The sequence below is a fragment of the Halichoeres trimaculatus genome, unplaced genomic scaffold, assembly GCF_033239565.1.
Source record: "Halichoeres trimaculatus isolate MK-OKI-2021-1 unplaced genomic scaffold, fHalTri1.1 fHalTri1_scaffold_17, whole genome shotgun sequence".
In the NCBI taxonomy this organism is placed as follows: domain Eukaryota; kingdom Metazoa; phylum Chordata; class Actinopteri; order Labriformes; family Labridae; genus Halichoeres; species Halichoeres trimaculatus.
Window position 1 is genome coordinate 21862165 of NW_027437195.1, and position 25341 is coordinate 21887505.

General features: G+C 40.3%; 1 protein-coding gene across 2 annotated transcripts in view; it reads left to right on the top strand.

Moving 5' to 3' along the window:
• The window catches only part of slc25a21 (solute carrier family 25 member 21), a 111606-nt gene that overhangs the window by 61062 nt on the left and 25203 nt on the right, over positions 1-25341 (top strand). For both annotated transcript variants that reach the window (XM_074692083.1, XM_074692084.1), the window contains one exon: positions 13946-13994. In XM_074692083.1, the coding sequence (XP_074548184.1) occupies positions 13946-13994 (49 nt within the window). The remainder of the gene's footprint in view (positions 1-13945; positions 13995-25341) is intronic.

The following is a 25341-nucleotide window of genomic DNA, read 5'->3' on the forward strand; positions in this document are numbered from 1 at the left end:
CATGTAACAGAAAAAATGTTAACAGGACAAACACTTAAGAATTCATCCCATGCCATGGAACCATTTTAATAAAACAAATTTAGCAATACAACTTGACGTCTTTTAGCAACCTGCTATCACAACACATAAATCCCAAACTCTCTGTTTCTGTAACTCGCTGCTTCTCTCTCTGTTTAAAGACAGATGTCGTCTGCCTTAATGTCCATCCAGCTTATTCCAGACAGCAGCCAGAGGGGAAGCTTCAGCCTATCCATATAGACACAGGGTGTTAACAACTAATTAAAGTATTTACTGCCTCACTAAAACTCCATTATTGCTGTTCCCTCCCAATTATTGGCTCTATTATCAGCTTTTATGGACTCAGGTGAGCTTCCGGACAAAGTTGTGCTTGTTGTGGCAGAGTGGTCAGCGCGCTCTGCGTGTAAAAAAAAAAAAGAGAAACACCACTCATACCAGTTCCACAACTAAGAGACGGGAAAGTGCAACGTTTTGCAGGTGTTGACAGATGATGGTTTCTAAAGTGACACATTGGACTGATGGATAATTTGCATATGTATTTTTCTTCTTACATTAAACAGAGTGTACTTGTGCAGCTGCTTTTCTTCCCTCGCAGGCAGAAAGCCATCTTTTGTGTGGTTCCCACATGTGCTTTCCATCCCTCCCTCTCCCTCCCTCCCTCTCTGTCTCACCTCTCTGTGTATTAATCAATCCCTGTCTCCCCTCCGTCCACTAGGTGACAGTAACGACACAGCTCTCTCCTCCGGGTGCCGGGGATGGGGATGAGGTGTAATCTCTTGTTTACATAAGGTGAATGGGCTGAGGAGTGCAGGTTGTAGGCTGGGTGGGTGTGTCAGGAGCAGCGGCGGTGATGTTGCAGTGATGTGGTGACGTGGTGGTGGAGGTAATGATGGTGGTGTCTGCAGTGGGAAGTCCACTTACTTCACGTTAACCATTCTGCTTCACATCACTCAGCAGCAGCATATAAAGGCTCACCATAATGGTCTGGTCCATGTGCTCTGTGAAAGCTCAAAAAGTGCAACATAGGAAGTTGATGGTTTGATTTCTATGGGAGAAGAATGAAGAAGGTAATGGGAGGAGTAGTGCTAGAGGATGCAGTGCAGGGGTAGTTGAGTTGATGGTAATAATAGTCATAACTAGGGCTGGGGTAATATGCTTTTCTCTAAATTCGAGTCTTTTACAATTTTTGGGGTGCTGATTCAGTTCAATTTGCAATTCTTCAATAGTTCTGATTCTTGCAATTTTTGGCTCACTTTTTTAACACCAACCTAGTCAAAAAGATGATTAATGATGATGATGTCTACAGACTATATCAGGAGCCACATTTTCCCAAAAATGCACATAATTTGTGTTAGTTTTTAAGATTTATTCAGGGGATCTGACATCTCAACTTTTTTCCAACCCAGCTTATGAACAAAGACTAAAATGAAGGACTTACATTTAAAAATCAAAAAAAGATTTTTGAACAAAAACATTCAGGATTTAAAAAGTTAAACAAAAAATCCCAATACTACAATATATTGATTTTTTTTCTCCCACCCCTAGTCATGATGTGTATCTCAGCTTTGTTTGATGAACTCTTAAGATGGTATTTCAAGATTTGTGGATATGAGTTAAAGCTCAGTGCAAGAAAACTTCACTTTTTGATGCATTTTCATAAAGCAATATAAATATTTGTCATGCAAAACTTTTTTTTTCTTATAACTTTCACCAGCTTTGTACTAACACTACAAAACTATCACCGTCGTTTTGCAAAAAAGACAGCATCTCCAAATGTTGTCATGACAGATTTAAATCTTTGCAACTGACTGATTGTTGCAGTTGTCTCTTCACTTGAAATGTTAAAGACTGTTTTACACCTTCGCTAGAACAACTTGACCTGACACACCTCATAAAAACAAAAACTTAATTGAAAATTATTGTAAAATATAGACAAAAACAGGGGTTAAAGTTTATAAAACCATTTTCCACAAGACTCTTGAGGTGAAAAGCCAGGATAACGATGGTATCAGTTGCAACATGTTAATTAATCATACTGTGCCTGTTTATTTTGTGTTTACATTGAAAAAACAAGGTACAGTCTTCCATTTGTTCCTTTATTGAAGTTAATTTGAGACGCATTATCTGTCAGAACAACCTTCTTTCTGGGTGTTGTTAGCCACAACGTCTTCCTGTTGGTTTTATGGAAGAAGTGCTTCCTCGTCATTCTCCTCTCCTGTATCTGTGTGTGTCAGGAGGCGGTTGTCGAATGTATCTCTGTAACATGTGCAAACTGGAGCAGTGTGGGCTGATAACCGCAGAATAATGAGTAATGGCCGCAGTAAACTGCAATCAAATCAGCCAGATTGCACGTACACCCGACACATGCCAGCACGGAACTAAAAACAGAAGGTAGTTCACCTGACGAGTGGTTGGCTGTTTGCGAAAAATAATGACAGACTGATCGTTTTTCATAGTGAAAGCATTGCGTGACCCAGTTAAAAAAACTGTGATTCAGCAGAATACCCTTTTTGTACTTAATTCCAATTGTATCTCTTTTTCTGAATTAGACAATAGTTGAAGAGTGAGCGCAGACGGGTTGTCTAAATTCTCCCAAAAGTGAAGTGTGACAGCTGCTCTGAGTGATCTTTATGTTCTAGTTCCAATTTTTCAAAATAAATCTTTGTCACTTTTGAAGTACATTTTAATAAAGTTGCATCATGCATCATTTATTCCTTTCTATAAAGCTGATATAATTACAGTCTGGTAATCAGAACTGGTGCCAACAGCTGAGTAACAAGTACTTTTGTGGTTTTTTAGATTTGATATGACCTGTAGGCGTGTGAGACTGATGAGCTAAAGTTCAATTAGAGGTTGGGAAAAGTGAAATAACTTTGGTCAGGTGAAAACATCTTTAAAATGCATACTGATGATTTTCTTGTTTTTACTTGAATTAAAGAACTACACAGTCGACTCCTGAGTCAGCAAATGCTATCACAGACTTGTAGAGGCAGTTGGATAACATCATAAATATGTGGTTAGGTATCTAAAGCCACATACGAAATCACTGTAGCACTCTTAAAGTGTTTCATTAAGGACCCAGGGCGCCTGCTTGCATTTTTGGATGGAGTGCAAACTTGGAAAGATACATATTTCTCAGAGGTGTTGGGGTGCTCCGCCAGAAGAAAGAAAAAGAAACTAATTTAAACAAGTTCCCTGCGTTTCTTCATCATATAACCTCCCGGATTAAGTCAAGAAACAGATCCCTGCTAGAATGAAGATTGATTAGATTGTGTGTTTGGATTGCGTCATATTAAATACACAGGGCTGATGCTGACATTGAGCGGCCTAACTGACTTGACTTATCTCCTAAAAAGCCAAACTAAAATGAGCCAACACATACAGTTGATTAGGGAAAACTGCATCTTTCAATCCTGAATTATGTCAATTATAAAATAAGGATACATTCCAAGAAATGTGTTTTCATACTTTTACAATGAGTGAAAATAAAAAATAATTCTATACTTATTTTAATTTCGAATAGAAAAATAACTTTCACATCCAAATAATAACACTCTTGTGATTCCATGTTTGTGCGCCCACTACTATAACAGACACCAGGACATGTGTGAATATATAATCCATAGATCCATTTGTGTCCTCTTGCTTATGACAGAAAGCAAGAAGACACTGCAACACTTCACGACAGTGTGCTGAAAGGGACAAAATAGCAACTGAGGAAACCAAGACTTGACTGATTTGACTTATTTTTCTTCTATGACTTTATTCCCTATTGCATACATAGTTGTTTGATTTCCAATGTTTTGAGTCAAAATGGTCAAATATACATAAATCACTTTACAACCTTTTGTAGGTGTATAGTTTAACATTGATGGATCTTTTCAAAAACATGACCTCCATACTACAAACTCCCTGAAACTATGCCTGAGATACCTGAAACATCGAGGTTTACCTGGGGATATTTGTTGAAATAGGTCAGGATTTTCAAATAGTTGTTAATTCATGAAGATTCAGATATTTCCTGTTATTATTTTCCCACCTTCAAAACATATTATTTAACTTATAGCTGTATATATGGCAGAGTGGCCCTTCTGAAAGCTATTTTGTCTCCGCCAAAGCGTGTTTGCTCTGTAAGATTCTAAAGCAGATAAAACTACAGTAACTGTTGAAGAGTTCCTGGTGATAATAGATGAATGGTAAAAAAGTTCCAGGTCACTATTATATCAACCATGAAATAGTTCCAGGTGACTATTCCATGAATAGTTGAAACGTTCTCTGTGACTATTTAATTGGCTGCTGAATAATTCCTGTTGGTTGTAAGCTTTACTGTCAAATATTTCCCGATGACTATGTGTTTAATTGTCAAATAGTTCCAGTTGATGTTGAGATGAATCATCAGTGATTGTTAGAACAATCATGAAATAGTTCCCGGTGACTGGGGATGGGTACCTTTCACGTTGAAATGATCCGGTACCAATGCCCGGTACCTGGCAATCAGTATCGGTACTCAACGGTACCAATTTTTGGTACTTTTTTGTGTTCATATGGTAAAAAATATATTTAAACAATTAAAATAAAATCTCAATTTTTTTCAATTCAGCATAATATTCTTCATACAGTTGGTACCTAAATACGGTTGGTACCTGTAAAAGTACCTAATTCGGTACCTATCCCTACCGGTGACTATTAGGCTAATTGTCAGATAGTTCCCAGCGACTGTTAGATTAATCATCAAATTGTTTGCCGCAAATATTAAATAATATCAGTGGTTGAAATGCCAATCTCTAATACTTGCTCCTTGTTTCTTGGGCTAGTTGATTTAAGTGCATATCAGACTAAAATAAGTTTGGTGTAGCTGCTTAAAAAATGTTTCCAGTGACCTCTAGATATAAAGCATTAACTCCATGATCACCTGACTGGTTCAGGTGTGTAAAAATAAAGGTTTGAGTTAAGGGTTTTGACAGGCAAGAGGTAATAAACCTCAACTTCTCAAAAAGTTCCCCTCCGTTTTATTGTTAAAGATTTATTTAGTTGTTTTTTTACACACTTGAGTGTTTCTGTTGCAGCCCCTGCACAGCATTTGAACTCTCGGTGCGGGATCCACTTGTAGACAACATAAGCATTCATTATGGAAATGTCCTGAGGTGCCTGTAGCTGCAGGCTGTTCTCTCATTTTTAGGACTTGGTGTTAATCCCTGAAACCTTTGTTCTGGTATGAACAGTTTATTTAGATGGTGACAGGTGTCCTGCAGGAGTTGGAGACAATTTGTTTAAAAGCACTCCTCTTAAAAGAATCACACCAAAGTGACACAGAGCACTTCATCTCTAACATCAGTTACAACAGGTTTTGCATCCATTTTGTCCTCTCTCTTCTCCTCCTGTCACACACTTCCGCACTGCTGGCGTACAAATTTGCATCGGATGGTTGTGTGTAAAGAAAGAAAATGTGACCACAGGTGTGAAGGAAACAGTGACAGTAATGGAGGAGGGAGCGTCAGACAGTGACAGCGCTGCACTGTCGGCACGGTCTGTCTGTCAATCTGTCACTGAGGTGTCATTACCACGCCAGCCCAAGCTGCTCAGCCCCTGACCCAGTCATCAACACACACACACACACACTACACACACACCCCTCCACACTTCATCAATATCACAGAGTTCATCTCAAGTTTGACAGACAGGGACATACCCGAGCTGTCTGTGCATATAGCCAGTGGGGAAAACCCGCCGTGATGCATGACTGTCAATGATAAATCTAACCTGGAGACAGCACAGGCAACGGAAAAATCAATAATTCATTTACAAACATGATCTATTACTCCATATTTGAAATGATTGATTATTTCACCTTCTGTTTTTCTCTGATTTTTTTTAAGTGTTTAATTAAAAAAACAAGGTGCTTGGTTTCTGAGGGTGTTGGCAGCTGGCTGTTATGCAAAAACTGCTAAAGTTTCAGGTGTAGTGAGCAAATCAGCCTTCTTCTCCTGTTTTGTTTCTGTCTTTTCATTGCAAGTCGTGCGTGGGCGTCCACTGACCCGCAAACAGGACACAGAGTAACTCTCCAGGATATACACGCCCTTATGGACAAGTCAACTTAAACAAGTTTACATTAAGGAGGGTTTAAACTGCATACTATTCATCCTAATGTGAGGAAAAGGCAGCCATAATCAGAGTATTAACAGAGGTGTGTGTGTGTGTGTGTGTACAATAGATATATACATATATACAACAAATCAAATGTAATTAATCAATTAGAAAAATTATGAACAAAATTTTGAGGACAAAGTTCTAAGTTTGTAAGTGTTTAGTATAAAACAAGAGGCATCGATTAATCATGATCCATTTAGATAAAAACAATTTAAATTTTTTGATTTAGAAGTTTTGTGGTTATAACATTATAATCTCAATTCCTAAAACATTGAGCCAATATTGAAAATATTGGCAAAAAATAATTCATATGAGTTGTAAACTGGAAAAAAATGTGTAATTGAAAATAGTGCAACATGTTATCAACATAACCAGGTCCATAAAATGTATTTCAGAGATGCTGACTCTGAAGTATACATGCAAAGACCACATTGTGGGAGACTGTGTGAGCAAATACTTTGAACAACTTCACTGAAATTCTCTGAATAACATTTTAAATAATCAAGGAGGGAGACATAGGCAGCACTGCATTAAAAATGTGAATGACTCTGTAGTGGAAGTCTCTGTATGGGTATAAAAGAATATCTCTATGAAGCTTGTCTGTGAAGTTTGTCACTGCATTTAAAAATATTGGTTTAAACTTTACCATTCGAAGAGAAAGAGAGAAGCCTGACAAATTAAAATGCATTTATCAGTCTGCTTATCTTTCAAATTCAAACAACTTTAGTAATCCCACATAGGGCAATTCGTGTGGAGCAGCTTGCACAAGACAGATACACAAACAGCAACAAAGACAAGTTGATTTTAAAGCAACAGTAAAAAACTACACAAGGAGTTAAAAGTTAACATAAAAAGACTAAAGGAGATGATGACAGTGGACAAGGTTAAAAGTCAGTCTGACTTAATAAATACAAGTTTCAATAAATAAGATAAAAGACAGATAAAAGATAAGAGATAAGCAGCGTAAAGATGGGTAAGAAGCATTCAGTAGTCTATTTGCAGAGGGGACGACAAATGACTTAGAAAAACTTTTATTCATTTTAAGAATTACATCATATCGGGATACCACATCCTCCATTCTGAATAGCTTTTGAGCAGACAAGACTTAAAAATAGAATTCTCATCATATTAAATTATCTCATTTCTAATGATTTGACAGTCTTTTTGGAAACCATGGACCTGCAAGTAGAAAATAAGAAGTGGACATGAAACCATCAAAATTGTAGTTAGAAGGACCTATTTACCAACAGTTGATCTACATTTTAGCAGAGACAAATACAGAAAAGAGTGAGACCTATAAATGATGATATAGTGGATATAACCCACTCGAAAAAACTTGAATAGTTCGCAATCATACTAATGCTATGATCCGTGTGATCATAGCATAGCATAGCCGACACCAGCATTTTTTAACTCTGAGTTTAAAACCCCCTACTGTCATTGGAGATGGCCTCAGTTGTTTTTCTAAGCACCCTTTGAGCTTTTTCAAGCGCAGCATTATGGACTGTTTGGGGAGTTCACGGGACGCGTCTCAGCTGCCAAGACAGGAAGTCTGATTGGTGATATCTGTGATTAATAGCTCTCTTTCTCTCTCCCCTCAGACGTCCTGAGCCATTAACATGCGTGTTTTTTTTATATGTAGATTCCTACATAATCAGTCGCTCTTTAGCAGAGTGTTTGGTTTAGGAGATAGAGCTAATATAATCTTTTTTTCTTCTTTTCCTGCTGCTCTGAGTTATTTTTTTCTCCACTAATTTGTGGGAACGGATTCATCCACCTCTCACAGAAAGCACAGTTAGATGGGAGCATTAATCACTTTTAGTAATGGTTGCCTTCTACTGCATTAATAACAGTTTTTTTGCTCAAAAAACATAATATTCAGGAATCCCAGCTCTTAGTGTACCCATAACCCTCTGCTCTCTGTGAGGTGATTATATATCTTCATGAAGGTCTACTTTTTCTGTTATTATATCAAAATGTTTTACAATCCATTTCAACTTTAATGCGATAAGTTTCAGATAGTTGCGCCACATGTTTGCTTTGAAAACAGGTTTTGCACTGTAGCCGTATTTCAGTGGCATGGCGTGCCTCATTTGGCCGTAATTATAGTTTATTGGCCTCACATAAGCAGGCGGGCCCCGTGTTATTCGGCTTCCCTTTATGTTACATTTATTTCACCTACTTCCTTGATTTGTCATGTTTATGCCAAGTGTATGTGTTCTCCCACAGATACCGTGTAAAGTTATTGTCATCTGTCACAGTAGGTTTATATTTTAATAAACTAACACAATAAATGTCCCATAAAAATGTAGTCAGGCAGGCTTTAATGGTTTGTAATGAAAGATAAAATCGGCATAACCTTGTAGAAGTCACACAAAAGATGTTATCAAGAAAAACCTTAGTGTGTAATGATTGTTGTGTTTATGCATTCTTATTAATCCTTGTAAATATTTCGGCTTTTTGACCTCCGTTGTGGCGCTGAAAGAGCCGTGGTGTGATTAAAGCTTCTGGCCCTGTCGCTGATAGGTATCACTTTGGCTTTGTTACCCCGGATGACAAATTGCGAGGGAGCAGCAGCTCACCGGGTTTGTTTAGCATTCCTGATCTGCTTTGTTTTGAAAAGTATTAATGGAGGACATGGAGGCCTGAGCGCTCACCTGCAGGTTCAGTCAGGAGCTCCTGTCAGAACTGGAGCAGACCTGTGAGGTAAAAATCTGTCATTACATTTGTCTTGTTCTTGGAAAACTGGGGAAAAGCAATGATTTTCTGCTTGGATCCCAGTGAACCGGTAAATTCTTGTGTCGTAACATGTTTTTAAAACAATTTGCCTTGTACATGTCCACATTTCTGTTACATGTTATTTAAAAAGCTTTGTGAACTAGCTGAGTATACCTGAAAACTAAAGGTTCTGAGGCTTTTTTTAAGGTTCCCTGAAGTTTTTCACTTTCTGTGTTTCCACTGGGGCCTTCAAACTAATATGGATTAATCAACAGGTCATTGCAACAATGACTGTCAAAAAATGAAGGCAATGCCATAGAGAAATAGAAAAAAAAATTGTTCATTTGAGACTGGCTGTGAAATCAAAGGAGTTCTCGTTTGGTCCCTTTTTATAGTAACCTGTTTACAGTCTGATTAAATTTTTATATGTGTCATAATTATAAAGGCTGGAGGTTACTTTTAAAAGCTAGGATGACTCAGCATTTTTAATAGGATGCCTGCCATTGTTTGGTATCTCTACAGAAACGGTGAATGACCTCACATAAACCACTTCTGTGTTTTTCACAATCTACGGTTGGCATGCAACAAGTCCACCAAGTGGACACACTCACCCCAAAGTTCCTGAACTCCTGGGGGAACTTTTGACAGTGTTTCTTGCAGTGTAAATGCTCTACAAGCCACTATTCTTAGCATTAAAAGATTCAATCTTATTGCAAGAGCTGACATTTTTCTGCTTAAAGACACTTAGTCCTTCTAGTATCTGTAGTTTCTGCAGTGGAAAAACAACTTTTTCTGAAAATTAGCTTTCTCTGAGATCAAGTTTTCCTCATTTTCTTTATCTACTCATTTGTACATTAATTTACTTTTAGGATCTTGATTTTGTTTGCTGTAATTAAAAGTATACAGTTTTGACAGTCTACTTCAGTTGAATCCTCAAACCAGGAAATATTTAACACTTAATGGAAAGATCTTTATTATTTTATTCATTTTATTCCAGAAGCTATAATTAACATATTTAAGATGGTAGGGTGAAAGCTATCATTAGAGGCTTTGGTACTGAGCGGGTCAAGTAAGCGTGTGAAATACACTTCCAGTACGTCTCTCATGTATTAGCCCATTTAACCATGTGAGCTCTGCTTCCTGTGGCAGTGACCTTCTCCCTGTGGCTGCTGGGAATTACAGTCATTCACCGGGTGTCTCAGCATGATGGATGACACCTGCACCCGTTGAGCAATCGCTCCCTGGCGCACTATTGTTTTTCTTTCTCACTTTTGCGTGGGAGCGAAACCGTGTGCATTCCCGAGCCAAAACCAACTTAGATAATCATCTCATCCGCGTGATGTATGATCATCTCTCTCCGGGAGACAAGTCATCAGATGACCTGGAATGTCGTGCCAGTTTGGCGGTGGCAACACCAGCGCTACCTGTGACGCTACTTCTTAAGTCTCGAAGATCACCTCATCTTACAAGGGATGATGCAGCACTTTTATTTGCGATGCGGCTTGTTTGTTGTTCTGTCATACCCGAAACAAAAGTTGAGTTCTCTTGCTGTAAAAGCTGCACATGGCATCAGCTGTGAACACTGAGAAAACCGGGCCCTGACTTGAACCTTCACTTTGCTGCGGTATAAAATCAGTTAAACATCTCACTGTATCCTGGCAGCTCTTTTGTTTCCACTATGCAATTTGCCTTTACACTAAGTCTTGGCACAAAAAACTGCAGTCCTGTAGCAAATATGCAAGTATTTTTCTCGATGGCTGTGCTCCAGACACTCCTCTTTACAATTAGCACTTGTGCCTAGGTGTGTATTTGTGTGTCTTTGTGTGTGTCTGCAAGGTGCCGGGTGACAAGCCCTGTCACTACCATTGTGGTCCTGCAACAAAGGAACCTTCAAATAAAGGAATCTCTCAATATGTCATTCAATGATGCGTAGCAAAGCCATAAATGTCAACCAGATGGCAGGTCACTGTAATATTAACCCTCCTCCTCCTCCTCTTCCTGGTTTGGTGCCTGCAGGAGGAGCCAGAAAGTAAAAGCTAAGCTAAGCAGAATCACCTCCTCATTTTGCCCCTCAGTGACAGAGCATCGCCGACTGCAGCTGGGTGTGAAGTGCTCCCCAGTGTGTGTGGCTGCATGATGAAACAGTAGTATGTGCTGACAGCTATAGTAGAAAAACCATGATGCACTGGGGTGCAGCAGAGCGAGACGCTGCCTCTCAGAGGTGTCAGGGAAAAATACATACATGATGTCTTCAGGCATTTGACGCTGACGTATTCCCGTGAAGTGTCTCCTCAAGAAATAAATGACGGGTTATTTTGACATAAAATTTAATGAGTGTAATTGCCAAACATTTCCTGTACATGTTAAACAGAATTAATCCGTGTTAATTGGCTCGCTACAAATAGTCTGAATAAAACGTGTTGCGACGGCAGGTTGGATCTTGGATCTGTCGTCAGTTGCAACACAACGCCCATTTCTGCTGCTTTTTTTGTCATTTGATTGACAGGGCATACAATAGCGTATAGCATGTGTTCTTTCTTGACTTTTACTTTCTGAAAAACTTCTCATTGTTGACTTTTTCACTTTAACATTAACACAGAGAACTAGTGTGACTGGACCTGGTCACAAAGGTTCCAGGATGTAGAAAGAAATCACAAACCCTCTGAGTGAGAGTTATTTCTTTGAGAGCAGAATAACTCAGGTTTGTTTGTTTTTTAATCTTTTAAAGCCAACTTAAGGTTAAAGACAAATCAAATAAGGTTTTACAGCCCGTATGACATGTCAAAGTACGGTCACTCAAAGGATTATGTTTGCACACTTTCTCCCCTTTCACTTTTTCTTCAAACCCCTACAGCCTGTCGACTCGTCTGCCATCAGCTGTTCTCCAAGTGTCTCGTTGGATAGGGCGTTAGACAGACGCTCAAATACACACAGCCTGGTTTTGCATGCATACTTGTCATCACCCGATCTTTTTGCAACTGCCATCTTTGAGGAAAATGCAATGCGGCAACTGACGTCAACTTTGCGTCTGAAGACCGTGGTGCACTTTAACATCATCTAGCTGAGAGCTGATGTGAACACGCTGAGCCAATCACTGTATCTGCTCAGTGTCGTTTTATTTATTATTGTTTTTGATAGGAATGCTAGCCTTAAAAACGTGTAGATTGTTGTACAGCTTTTTGTAAGAGTGTAGAACAAGTCAGTGGACAATTCTGGAGAATTTTGTAAACTTTTTTCACTTTTGTTTTAGCTTCCCTTGAATACCATCTTGCTCAGAGTTTCTCATTTCCCAGACTTTGCTCTCACCTCTGCATCACCTGTCGCAGCTTGTTCGCTGGCTTCCCAGCATCCCCCTGTTTGCACAGGCTGATCAAGCAGGTTTGGTGTCACCATGCAATCTGATTACCTGCTGAAAGAACTGGTGCTGCTCTTCTTCACTGCAGCCGGGCCAGAAAATGAAGCGTCCACCGTATTTACCTTAATAATAGAGATTCATTAACAGCCACAGTCAGGTGAACTGAGCCGTGACAGATGGAGTTTTGTTTGACTCTTTCCTGCCGGTAGCTCGGGTCAGTAGTTCTGGTTCCTCACATTTGTACATTTGGTTGCAACTGTGGACAAAGTCATTTCTCAGTGGTATTTCACTTGATAATTACTTCCATGGAAAAAGCCCAGAAGACACATTCTTTTATAGACAATATGTTTAATTGAGCACATTAGAAAGAGTCCGTGTTGCACAGCAGCTGTGTACACACACAGTGGAATCTGCAGGGGAAGCCCTCGGAGCAGCAGTAAAGGGATGCAGGGAGGATTGTGAGTTAAAAAAAGACCTGATTGAGTCAGAAGTCGTGCGTGCCAAAGCAGTGGCTTTTTAAACACAGATGCACATAGTTAGCGTGTGTGTGAAACCTCAGAGTCCCTCGCTGATCATCCGGCTGCATTGATTCTCCAGCTGCTGGCAAGAAAAAACAGGTTTGCATGCATGATATGGTTGGTGGCTTCAGCCTTTCGAATGATGGGAATTTGAGTCACTGACAAGAGTTTCCTTTGACACAATCCTGACAATGATTGTTCAGAAGTCCTGAATTATTGAGTCAGGATATAGTTCTGATTTTCTGTTTTTTTGTGGGTGGTTGGCAGATGTAACCATTTGACTTGAGGAAACTTGAATTATTGAAACTTTCTCTGACTTCATTGGCAGTCTTTTTCATCAGATGGTTCTCAGGTGAAATGTCACACTTACTGTCAAATGTCTGGCTATAAAAGTACTCTGAGAGCACACACGCGCAACACTTTAGTCCTACTTTAATGTTATACTCCCTTTCAGCTGACTGTCTGCTACAATTTGTTGTTAGTTGTTTTGTGCGATAATTTGTTTCCTGACAGTGTTGAAAATTATGATGACCCAGTACATATTTCATATTCCAGATCTTAGTATCCAGATTATTGTCAGGATCTGGATCGTACCTTTACATCTGTCAAAAATTATGGTGACCTTGTCTTGTATCGTTTTGCAAAGCAATCAGTAGAGTTTATCGTAGAGTTATATACACAAATGGTGAAAACGGCCCTATCTCGCAATGATAAAGAATCCTTTAAAAAAATCCTGGATCCAAACGGTGATCCAGATCACCTTCAAAATGTAGTGAATTCCTACTTATCTCATTTTGAACATTTCTTGATAATTTCATCAAGATCAGTTTATAACTTTTTGAGTTATGTTGTTCACAGGAAAGAGACAAACTCTCACAAAAACATAACCTCCTTGGTGGAGGTAATCATCAGGACTTGAACTATGGGAACCAATAGGGAACACAGGAAGCGAATCATGTAATTGGATGAGGAGGTTCAAGTAAAAAAAAAAAAAAAAGACAAACGGTGGTTATTTTAAATGAAATTTTATGGGTACTATTATTGGCAATTCAAAACAAATATATACAATAAAATTAAGATATGTGTTAAAAATAAGCCCAGAGTGCTTCAAAAACGCATAAATTGTCTGCAGGCTATTTCAGATCGATGGTTTATTAAGTCTGAACCTTGACCATTCTTTTCTTCCCAGGTCTGGTGGAGATCTGCTTGATGCATCCCCTTGATGTGGTGAAGACGAGGTAAGCAGCAATTTTAACTTAATGTTATCTCATATGTTGTGTAGCTTAAGGTGCTTCTGGACAATAAGGTCCAGGAACTACATGGTTCGTGAGGCCAATTTTTTTGTCTGTTTCTATCAAGGGTTGAAGACCCGGGTAGATTATGCAAACCAGTTTAGATAGAGAAAAATAAAAAGTTATTGCAACAGAGGGCAGTAAGACAAATATGCAAGGCCGTTCAGCTAAAATCACACCATAGAGACAGTCAGGTAGGCTTCATTTGTGTTAGCCTGTTAGCATGAAGGATTTTCAGCCTCAGCTGGTTTTAATCCATGGATGCTGGTGAATTAAAAACACTCGTGGTGATTTAATCTGAGGCGTTTGGTGCTTGCAGGTTCTGCCCTTGTGGTTCTTGGAACTACCCCCCTCCCCTAGTGGAGACTGTTACCCCAGAACAATATTTAGACCCTAGTTCCTGCTGTCAGAGGCACATATTTCCTCAAAAAGTCAAGTTTCTCAAGATATCAAGTTCCTGTAGTCAAAAACTTCATAGTTCCTCAAGAAGTCCCTCTTTCCTGGAACAAAATTCCAGTGGTTGAAAAGCAGCTTTACCCTAACCCATGAGCCAATTTAAAGATTGTTACAGTCCACATCTGCTTTGAATCCTCCCCTGAGAGTCTAAACCATGTTAGGGATATGAAATGCATCATTTACTCATTTATTCCCCACACTGGAAAGGTCAGATGATTCTGTGTTCCCACATCATCCCTAATTTAAAAACCTCTTTACTGAATTTATGAACAAAAGTGAGCGTTTCAGTTTTCGGCTTGTGGCTCTTTTAAACAATTCAGACGATGAATGAGATGCCACCAAAAGAATGGATTAATGAATGACTTTTTGTTATGTTGCCATCTCCTGTTTGTGCTTTCTGCAAGAGCGGCAGCAGTTTCCACAGAGTGATCAGGAGCCTCACACCACAGTGTCCCAGCCAGCCATAAACAGGTCGTGGGCTACTACTAAAGCTTTATAGTCCTTCACAGGCCCAGCCAAGACCTCTGGCTTCAGTTTCAGCCCCCCTTCTCCCTCCTTTGCCCCTTACTTGTCAGTAAATCGTGCTGCCTTTTCTGTCATTTACGGCAGCAGTTTCTTGGTAAATAAATTGCTTGGCGTGCCTTTAAAAAAAATGAGATGGTTGCACTTTGAAGGCAGTGCCACCGTCAGAACGCGGGGAGGGAAACGCAGGGGATAAAAGCCCCGGGGTGAGCGGCATTGTATTAGTCGATATTTGATACTTTGAAGGCACACAGTGTGATTTATGCCCACGTGAAGGAGCTAAAAGGGTTTATTGCAGGTAAGTCTTGAGCTCGGCCTGTCCGTCTTTACACCGGGTCAGGGTTAAAAGTGCACTTACAACTTTCTTTGTAATGCTCTTCCTTTAAAAAGTGTTAAAAGCTCTAAAAGTGGACAGCTTTATCTGTTTGTCTTCTCTGCTTGTGTCGCCATGTCTTTATGTCCACAGGTCAAGTAAAAAGCTTGTTTTGGTTGTTCTAAGCTTCTCAAAACAACACGTTTGACGCTCTCTTTGATTGAGATATACACACAAAAAATCACTACACGTCAACGAGTGGGTAATCTGTTCGTGTATGTTCACACACTTTACATCCACTCATGAATTCATAAAGCGAGCATACATACCAGCTAATTGGGACACTAAGGAAGCTGAAATCTATTAGCAGGAACCTTGGAGCCGAGAATCAGACGCAGACACACCTCCACTGGCTCACCCTCGCTCAGGCATGGCTCTTATTAAGCACCGGCTCCTGCTTTAATGTCCACCGGTCCAAATTGAGCGGCAACTGGAGTAAATTTACTTTTTTCCACCAACTCCAAATCAAAGGGATTTTTTTCTTCTCTTTCTTTCTTTTCTCCTCTTTTCCTTTTTTTCTGTCTCCTGGCAAGGTAAATGTAACTCAATGTGTACCTGCCTGGGAGCTGATGTTTACCCACTTTCCAAATGAGGGTTTATCTTTTTCCTCTCAGTGAGGGAGGAGGAGCAGGGTGGTGAGCTGAAGACTTAGGGATCCTTGCAGCAGTTGGTGTGAAAATAGTCCGCCAGGAGCCAGATAGTGGTGTTGAAAATGAAAAAGGAGGATTTGGCGGCTGTTTTGTGTAAACAAACATGGCTTCATTCTTTAAGTTGACTGCTTTGGCCCATAAATGAAACACTGAGATTTAGAGGTTGGAGAAATCGTGACACGACTAAAAACATGATTGATAACCCAAAAATTTGATTGGGGGGGAGCTGAGCAAGAAAGGAATCAGTATTTTGAAACACTGCTCAGGAAATCTGTTCCACAGGACGACCAGCAGTCAGAACCTTCAAAATGAGAAGTAGAGCGAAGGTCTGGTCAAATGATTCACAGTGTTTCTATTTCTCCTTTGTTGTTGCACTTTCACTCCCCGTTGTGATGCTCGCTGACCAGTCGAGCCATGACCCCTGTTACTCACCTTTGCTAACAAGTCCATCTATCTTACATCTGAGGGACTCCTGCAGAGCAAAGCATCCATCAGAGAGACTTACAGCCACTTTCAAACAAGAGTATGGCATGCATGCATTTTTATGGCATGTTTGGAATTAGTGCATATTGGCTTTGCATGTTCGAAGGGACTTCTTTTACTGAGCTGATGGCTGTCAATCATGCTGGAACAATGAATCAGGGAAAAGTCAATCGGCGATCAGTTTAAGTCATGGATTGAAAAGCAGAATTAAAGCTCTTAGAAAAAAATGATTTGTGGTTTCACTACCTCCACATAATTAACAGCCAAACTTATTTGAGTTTTTGACAATCAGGAAATCTATGGACATCATCTTCAGCTTCAAGGATCCATAAAACACTCTGATTGATCAAAATAATTAGGGATGCACCAATCCAGCTTTTCTGGTCCTGATACTGATACCTGGGCTTTGGGTATCCACCTGTTCCTGATCCGATACCACTATGGGATAAGACGGGTAATGTTTTGAGTAAAAGACGAAAATGAATACATATGGAATTACTGAAGTTGGCATTTTTTAAACCAGGGATGCATGATATTGGATTTGTTGCCGATATATCGAAACCCCTTTTGGCCGATACCGATACTGATAATCACAAGTTTGTTTGTTTTTTTCACTGTAAAGAAAGCTAAGTCTATCCTGCACTGGAATTTATATGTTACTCTTATTGTGACGGTCTTATTTGTTTAAGAAACACACATAAAACAAGACAAAAAATGTTTGATTTTACTATAAATAAGAAATGTATTATTTTTTCAAACTCAAGACATTCAGTATTGAAATACAGAAAAATAATTTCTTTAGATCACATGAACTATAAATGTACAATGCATTTTTAAACATAACCAAGTTGCATTTGATTATTTTAGAGCTACTGTAACAACCTGGTGACAGACACAGAGCTCTGCAGTATGCAAATAAATGAAGTGCTACATTTTATTTAAGGAGCTTATTTTTCAGATGGAAAATAATAATAAACCTTACTGAAAAGCACCTTATTGGCTGTGCCTATCGACAGCTTTTATCAGCCGATACCGATATTGTGCATCCCTAATTTAAACTATAAGTGTTTAAATGTTTAACAGCAGTTTGGTTTTAAAAAAAATCCTTCAGAATTTACAGAAATGACTCTTTGATTGTAAAATTTTATACCTTGTAGACTATATCATAGTTTAGCCTCAGTGTCAAGTTTGGACTGATCCTTTCCCACCAATACCCGATCCAGCTTTGAAGGGCTGCATCGCTGCTAATACCCAACACCAGGATTGGATCGGTGCATCCCTAAAGATAACTGGTATATTGGTCTTTTTGTCCATAAGGAGGACTTTAAATTGGATGAAATATACAGGCAGACATGACAAGTCAGATAAAGATGTCACATCCAAAAGCATTTTGGGCGCAGAGTGTCAAATGACGCAAAAGACTGGTGTGAGTGATAAGTCTCTATGATCTGGTTTATCAAGGTCTGTTCTGTTCCTGTTGCTTTTGATTCATGCAGTCCAAAACAACCCATAAAACAGAAACTGAACCCCTCTTTTGTGTTGTGTTGATAAAACTTAGCCTTTAATGTAAATCTAGTACTTTGCACAAAGTAAAGCCCTAATTGTCTCTCACCTTGACCCCCTCTATGAGCAGGGGCAGGAATGTGGGGTGAGGACAGTGGGCGTGAGGCGGCATGGGGAGGGAGGTCAGTCGTCAGTTTAGCTGAGAGAGACAGTGGGACCGGAGTTACAGCTTTTCATTAACCTGGAAACCACCTAGTTACATGGTTCATGGGCTGGTCTCAGCTCACTTGGAGGTAACAAAGGGTGTCGGGCGGCACTTTCTGCAGGGGGCTGTGCGCTCGGGGCACCCCATCTGACTCTGATCAGCTTCTCGCTCTCATTAGAGAGTCGCACTGAGCCTGCGTTTCCCTTCATGTCGAGATCCTGTTACACAGAGCTCCACCCTTATACGCACATGCACTCTCATCTGAAGGCAGCTTCTCATCACCCCCTTTCACTTCCGCTCGAAGATTGAAGCCGCGCCTTCCTCATGTTTGTTTCTCCCTGAACAACTCCTCCTGTCATCATGAACTTCCTGCAGTTTCCGCAGTGTGCAAATAATCCAATGTGTTTGCCTTAATGATCCCCCAAGACAGATTTTTTGTGCTATAGATCTTGACAAAGCCACTCCTTCTCTTCCTCGGTTCTCTGCTCCATTCAGGTTCCTCTCTCTCTAATCCTGTTTTTCATGCTTTCCCAAAATCTGATTCCTCCTCTTTGCTCTCTCAGACAGAGTTATATTTGAGGGTTTTGATTTGTCAAATGAAAAAATCTATCAGCCCGTGAAAATGAAGCATACAGCGTTTATTTGTTGTGCTAGATCCCCCTCTGACAGCTTCTCTATGTATCGCCCTGCTGAGTGACCATCATGTGTCCCCAAACCCTTCATATCCTCTGTTGCCTTCTCTTTGGCCAGAGGAGATTTCTACAATAAGCATCATCCTGGCTGAAGTGGAAGCAATCTCCTCACCTGGAGTTATTAGCCACAGTTACGTGAAGAGTTTTTCGTTTTTCCGAATGGAATCTTTCTGAATGAATTTTCTGAAAACAATAGTATACATGGAAAGGAATATTCCAATCTCTGGTCTACATGCGCCGCTGTAATCAAACAGATAAGTCAAAGGGGCATGCGCAGAAAAACGTAAACATCACAAGATTTTTCAAAGCTGGAGGACGACAGTTTGTTTATCACTGTGTTGCAATACTCCGTATTGCGAGTGTGTCGTCTGTCCAATCTTGATATTATGTTAATTTCCTTCAAAGTTTGGATCAAAAACAAACTTTCCGCAGCAGTCCAGTGCTGACGGCTCGCGGCCATTTTTAAAGTTGAGGAACGTCCCTAGTTGCGTCTTACATCATATCTGAGCATGTGCTGAAAGAACGTACCCTGACAACTTTCCGTTTGAGTGGATACATGATACCTCAATCGGTTTGGGGAAAGGAATATTCCACCCCTGTGAAACCGATTAAATGTCCATTCAGATTGGCACTTTTCTTTCGGAATGAGGTGTATACAAAGGTCAAATTCTTTCCGTTTGAGCATATAAACCGAATGCAAGCGGAATATTTGGGTCCATGTATACGTGGCTATTGAGGACTAATTTATGCTTAAATACAACCTGCAGACTTTATCTAAAGGTACTTTTCAACCAGAAGTTCCAGGAACTCTTCCAGGAACTAAATGGATCCTGTAGCCCATTGTCTGCATGTTCACCATGCAAAAAGTCTGTGAAGATTATTCAAGTTAGACCGGTGACTAAAAGAGAAAAAATAAAAGCAACTGCACTTCACCACCAGACCAGCAAGGGGCAGTAAGACAACGATAATGATCACTCCGAAAATACAAACATTACAGTTAGCTTAATAAAAAGAAGGATTTTTAGCCTGTCTTGGCATTAATCGTCCTTCATTGCACTTCAAATGGATTTGTTGAATCAGAACTTTGAAGGAGAGTGCTAGTGGCAAATCTGTGTCAAAGCCGTTACAGAAAGCCCAAAACAGCTTCAACCAGCGCAACGTCAGTCAATCCTTGACCGTTTCTTTCTTTTGATGATAGGGAATGATTGTTTTGATCATTTAAAACTCCACTGCAAAGCTTTCAGTTTGGAAACAACCTACTACTTTTCATCACTTAAAAAATATAGCAACTACTTATCTTGAATTTTTGCCTATGCCAGTTTTGCAGACAAGGGTGATATCAAAAGTTCCCTCCATCTTTTGATTGGTAGACGATGAAAAAGTGACATTTTAAAGAGTAGCAGTAATTCACAGACAGCCATCAAAACCTTTGTTGCCGGTTCACGGTATGGCCAGTAGTCAGGTCAGTGAGAGGCATGTTCACTTCTCTGTCACGTCACACATCAGGCAAATAACCACTCAGAAGATTGTTTTTACAATTTTAATTTTTGATATGTTTTAGACTACTGCAACCTACTGTCATTCTATTTTTGGGCCGGTCTCTGTTTTTGTTCAGATTAACCGGATTATATAACAGCATTGAGAGCATTAAGTTGTTGTATTTGCTTTTTGAGGGATCATGTTCTATTTTCCTTTAAACTGAGTCATACATATGTTCTGGAGTATTTGTATTTAATCATGCAATTCTCTAAATCGATTGTATGACATGGCTGTCAGAGCCGTTGCAAACCACTAAGCCGCCCAGTTTAAAGCCTGATTAGAAAAACCTGCTGCTAACTCTTGCTTGTGGTGATATCTATAGCAACACTACCTCCATTTGGTCACAGCATGCATGAAAGTGTGTCCCACTCAGGGGGCTTGAAAGTGATCTTTGATGAGGTCTTTGACAGATGACGTCCAGTCTGTTTGGGGAAAACACGACAGCGCCAAGGATGGCCCAAAGGCTTCACCCCCTGCTTCCCACCTCCACCTCCCTTTGCCTCCAACTGCTCGGTGAACCCCGGTGCACTTCTGGAGGAATCCCTGACACAACCCTCAAACAGCAGGGCACAAAGCAGCAGCAGCCTGATAGCTGATCTTTGCTTGTAAAGGAGTAGGCAGGTCAGCAGTCATCAAGTGGACCTCAAATTCCCCCGGGATTGAGACTGCAGGGTGAGACTTTACTCACAGTGTAAAGGCAAATATGTGCAGCAGGCCTGCGGGTTGAGCTAAGCTCAGTCTGTGCATCACCTGTGATACTAAAGCTTGAGGACAAGTGAGCCCAGTTAGTGGGAAAGGAAAAGAGCTTGTGACTAAAACACAGAAGCACATTTGGAAGGATTAAAAAATGTGCTCAGATTCCAGTCACACTTTTCAGTACGATGCACTGTCGTTGCAAAATGTGGCTCTGGAAAAATGTTCGATATGTTGAACATGTGAGGGATGAACAGATGATAAATAAACCACCTTTCAACACACCAACCGGCAGTCTCTCGAAGAACAACTAAGATACTCAGTCAGTCAGCGCCTAATTAGCAGTGCCAGTGCAAGAGAAAACATGCCTGCGATCCTGTGAAAGTGGGTGTTACTTATCATCAGAGTAATGTCCGCATGTAAATTTCTAACAGGTTGCTTCCTCTCATTTTTCAAAATCGGTATACGCTAAAATTGTTTTTGAATATTTTTTATGTCTACATGAACACAGAACTGGTCCAAACACCTGCATAAGTGTACAAAGTCAGTAAATGATGAGAAGATGTGTTGAGCCAGTCACGTCAAACACCCTGGAAGACCTTACTGTGCATTTGTGTTGGGTGGCTTTCTTGATTGAGTGGTAATTGCTCTTTTACTGTGTGGCAAATTAAAAACTATTGATTATTATATTTATTCCACCTTGCACCACAGTATAATGATTAAGAACCACAAGGTGTCTTTCTAAACATGCAATTAAATCTAACTGTATGAAGCAGACGCAAACAAACCAGTAGCCGCCCATCTTGGCGAATGCACAATACATACAAACAACAATTACCATGCACAGCTACGTCAGTTTTAAAAAATCTCCACCTTGGAAAGTGTGTTTGAAAATCTCAACTCAAATTTCTTAGTCAAATTTGATGACGGGCAACTTCTGTAATTATTAGTTCTCCAGGAGGTACTTACACAGCTGCTAGCTTGTACATTTGTTAAAAAGAAGATTTTTATCAAAGAATATCAAACGAAATGATGGAATGCTCTCGACAATAGTCCATAAATTCTCTACGTGGTTCAGGTCAGGACAATTAAGCCCTGTTTCCACCAAGCGGTTCAGTTCGGTTCATCTCGTCATGGCACGCATTTTACAGCATTTCCACTGACTAATCCCGGGACAGATCCCCAAATAACCGAGATGAGCAGTCTCACTTTTTGGTGCCCTTCTGTAAGGGGTGCCAGACTAAACCGATCCAATCTCGGAAGGTGGGGCTACAACACTGCAGACTGTTGATTGGCCAAAAGAATCGTCACTTACTGTACAACAGCAGCTGCATTTTCCTGGCAGCACACAGTCTTCTCCGAAACAAAGCTTGATGCACTTTGTATCAAAGAGCCACATGCCAATCACGAAGTGTACAAAATGCTGGATGTCTTCCATTGTTGCTCTTTGTTTGCTGTGTCACATTTTTCTACTTCGTTGGATTTATTAGCGGAGTACACCGTGTTGCTCTGCTATGGCGTCGCGCTATTATGTTACTACTGCGGCTGTTGGCATCCAGCTTACACGCCGCCTACCACAAGGGGGCACAGTTGGCAGTGGAAACGCAAACAGGACCAAGCTTAACCGAGCCAACCCGTACCAAACTGTACTGATTTAAACCAGACTTCTTTGTGGAAACAAGGCTTTAGTTTGCTTATCAAAGACAGCAACATTAAGGTCACAACACCACTTGGTTGTAGCTTTGCCACTATCGCATGCTAAGGATGAAAAAGGTCAACAGAACTGGCTTAGAAGCAACCTCAGGACCTGATAGCTCTTTAGCTTTTAAATGCTATTCCTTGTTTCTTAACCCCTGCAGTTTTCTTGTATTCTATGATGCTTGTCAGCCCGTCAACAATAGAAATGAACAGGCGAGGAAGCCATGACCAAACGCACTTCATTGCTAACTGCCTTCTTCACTTGAGGGCCTGAAGCTTTGGATGTTGCTCCTATAGGCTACTCTTTAGCAAGATCAAGCATCCCAGTGGTCCACGATGTATATGATGCATACACCCTGTAACTGTTGCATCATGTGTAAGCTTTAAAAACCATATGCTGTAACTTTTAATGTTGTAACAGACGTTGCAGCTGCTCAGAGATATTGGAGCTATAACTGGCAGTGATCAATGTATGACTACAATGAAGATTTCACATATAGATAGGGGAACCCATAAAGCACAGATGTGCATGTCAGAGTGTTAGTGTCGTACTGGAGCACCTGTAATCATTATCAGTGAAGGGGTTCACATTCCAGTGCACTAATTACAGAGTGGAGGCATTGTGTGCTTTGATTTCACTAGACCCAGACTGTGCTGCAACCACAGCCCCCCAAATCTCTGTCGTTCTTTTTGACTATCAAAACACACACATGCATTTCTATACATCCATTTTCTGGCCCTGTTGAACCAAGTTTTTATGGTCTTTTTTTAACACATTGTTTCTTTCTGCTTCCTCATTCACTCAGAAAAAAAAAACATTCTTGCTGTATGTTTTCAATAACAAACTTTATTGACAGGCTACAGCAAACTGACTTCCCTATCACCAGCCCCTTTCAGACATGCACTACAGCCTGAGCTTATCAGTTCACCCTCTACAGTTCTCTCCCACCAGAGGTACATTGAATAAAATACAAAGCAGCACAAGCGACCAATTTATTTGAGGTGGAAAATCAATGAGAGACTGTTGAATCTTTCTACAGATTTAAGACTACAATGAGAAGGTTTATTGTCCATTTTAAAGCACCAGTGAGTCTTCTAAAGTTCTAATTTGTTTTCAACATTTCTGAGTACTTTCTGGCCTCAATACATAATAGTAAGTCTTGTCCTTGCAAAACAAGGCTTCGACAAGTTATACTGACTCTCGGGTTTCTCCCTGGCAGTTGTCTTCTGTCTGGTACTAACTGTGTTATATGGGTTTCCTGCTGTCAGGGGAGTCTCTGAAATCTAGTAGCGTCCCCTCACATCAAAGTAGCTATAACTGTCCTGGCCCCGGACCAGTCCATCACTGGGAAGTCCTGACCCAGCTTGTCTGGCCTGCTATTATCTTGTCATGGCTTCTTTCCAGCTGTGGGTTTGCGTCTTTCTTCTTCATAGAAATTGTGAATCAGTCTAGTTTATGTTAAAGAGAAAGTTCTATACTAAGTACCAGTGGGCCCTTAGTTTTTATGTTGGTTTATATCTGTTATATAGTTTTATATGCATGCTATAATCAAAATTAATGCTCGGACATTAGCACCATAATTTCAGTTAACAGCGTTTGGCAGGGGTTAAGAGACCCCGGTTTAAACACCCAAGAAATCCTTTCGGTTATGCAACCACATAGTGGAAATGGCAGCAAGGCTTCTCATTTTTTCCACCTATCTGCTCTGCTCTGGTGTTAGTGACTTTCTGAATGTGCTGCAGTCTACTCAGACATATATAGCAATCTGTCTGTCAACTAGAGGTCTGTAATACTCTAAACATCTGAGCCGCAGTCTTTGGCCTGGCCCTGTCCTCGTGCTGTTTTATGCAGCTCTTTTCCTGCTCCTTCTCTGTAACACAGCCTGCTCCCAGGTCACAGAGGTCACAGTATATGAGCAGACATCTGGACCTGCACACTGGTCCCAACATCACCATAGGGAATCACAGGAGTCTGTTTTATCAGAGTGAGAAAGAATCCACAATGACGGAAGGATGTCATACCGTTTTAACAACCAGAGTATCTTATTCTCCCTTAGACTTAGCAATGCCTGCTCCATAACCTGTGTTGTCCCAAGACTCAAAGGTTTGTGGTGCTGGTGAAACCCAACCTGGCCTGGTCCAGATCAAGCCTTGGCAGCCTGCGGTGTCACAAGCGCCAAAGGTTTATCACTTCCCCTTTGCTCCCATCTTGCATCTTCTTCCCCTTTACTTTATTTTCCTATTGCTCTCTCCAAAAGTCTGTCTTTATTGGCCTCCTCCTGCTATGCTCAAACACTTTTTCCTTTAAGTTTTAAAATATAAAATATACCCAGTCCATCAAAACTTTGAATTCCTTGCTCTTTGTTTACTGTGCAGAAAGACATTTTAAATGTGTTTGTAATCTTCAAGTGCAGCTAAGAAAATAAAACAAGGGGAAAAGCTCAATATTTGCCACTAGTTATTAAATAAAGTCCAAATT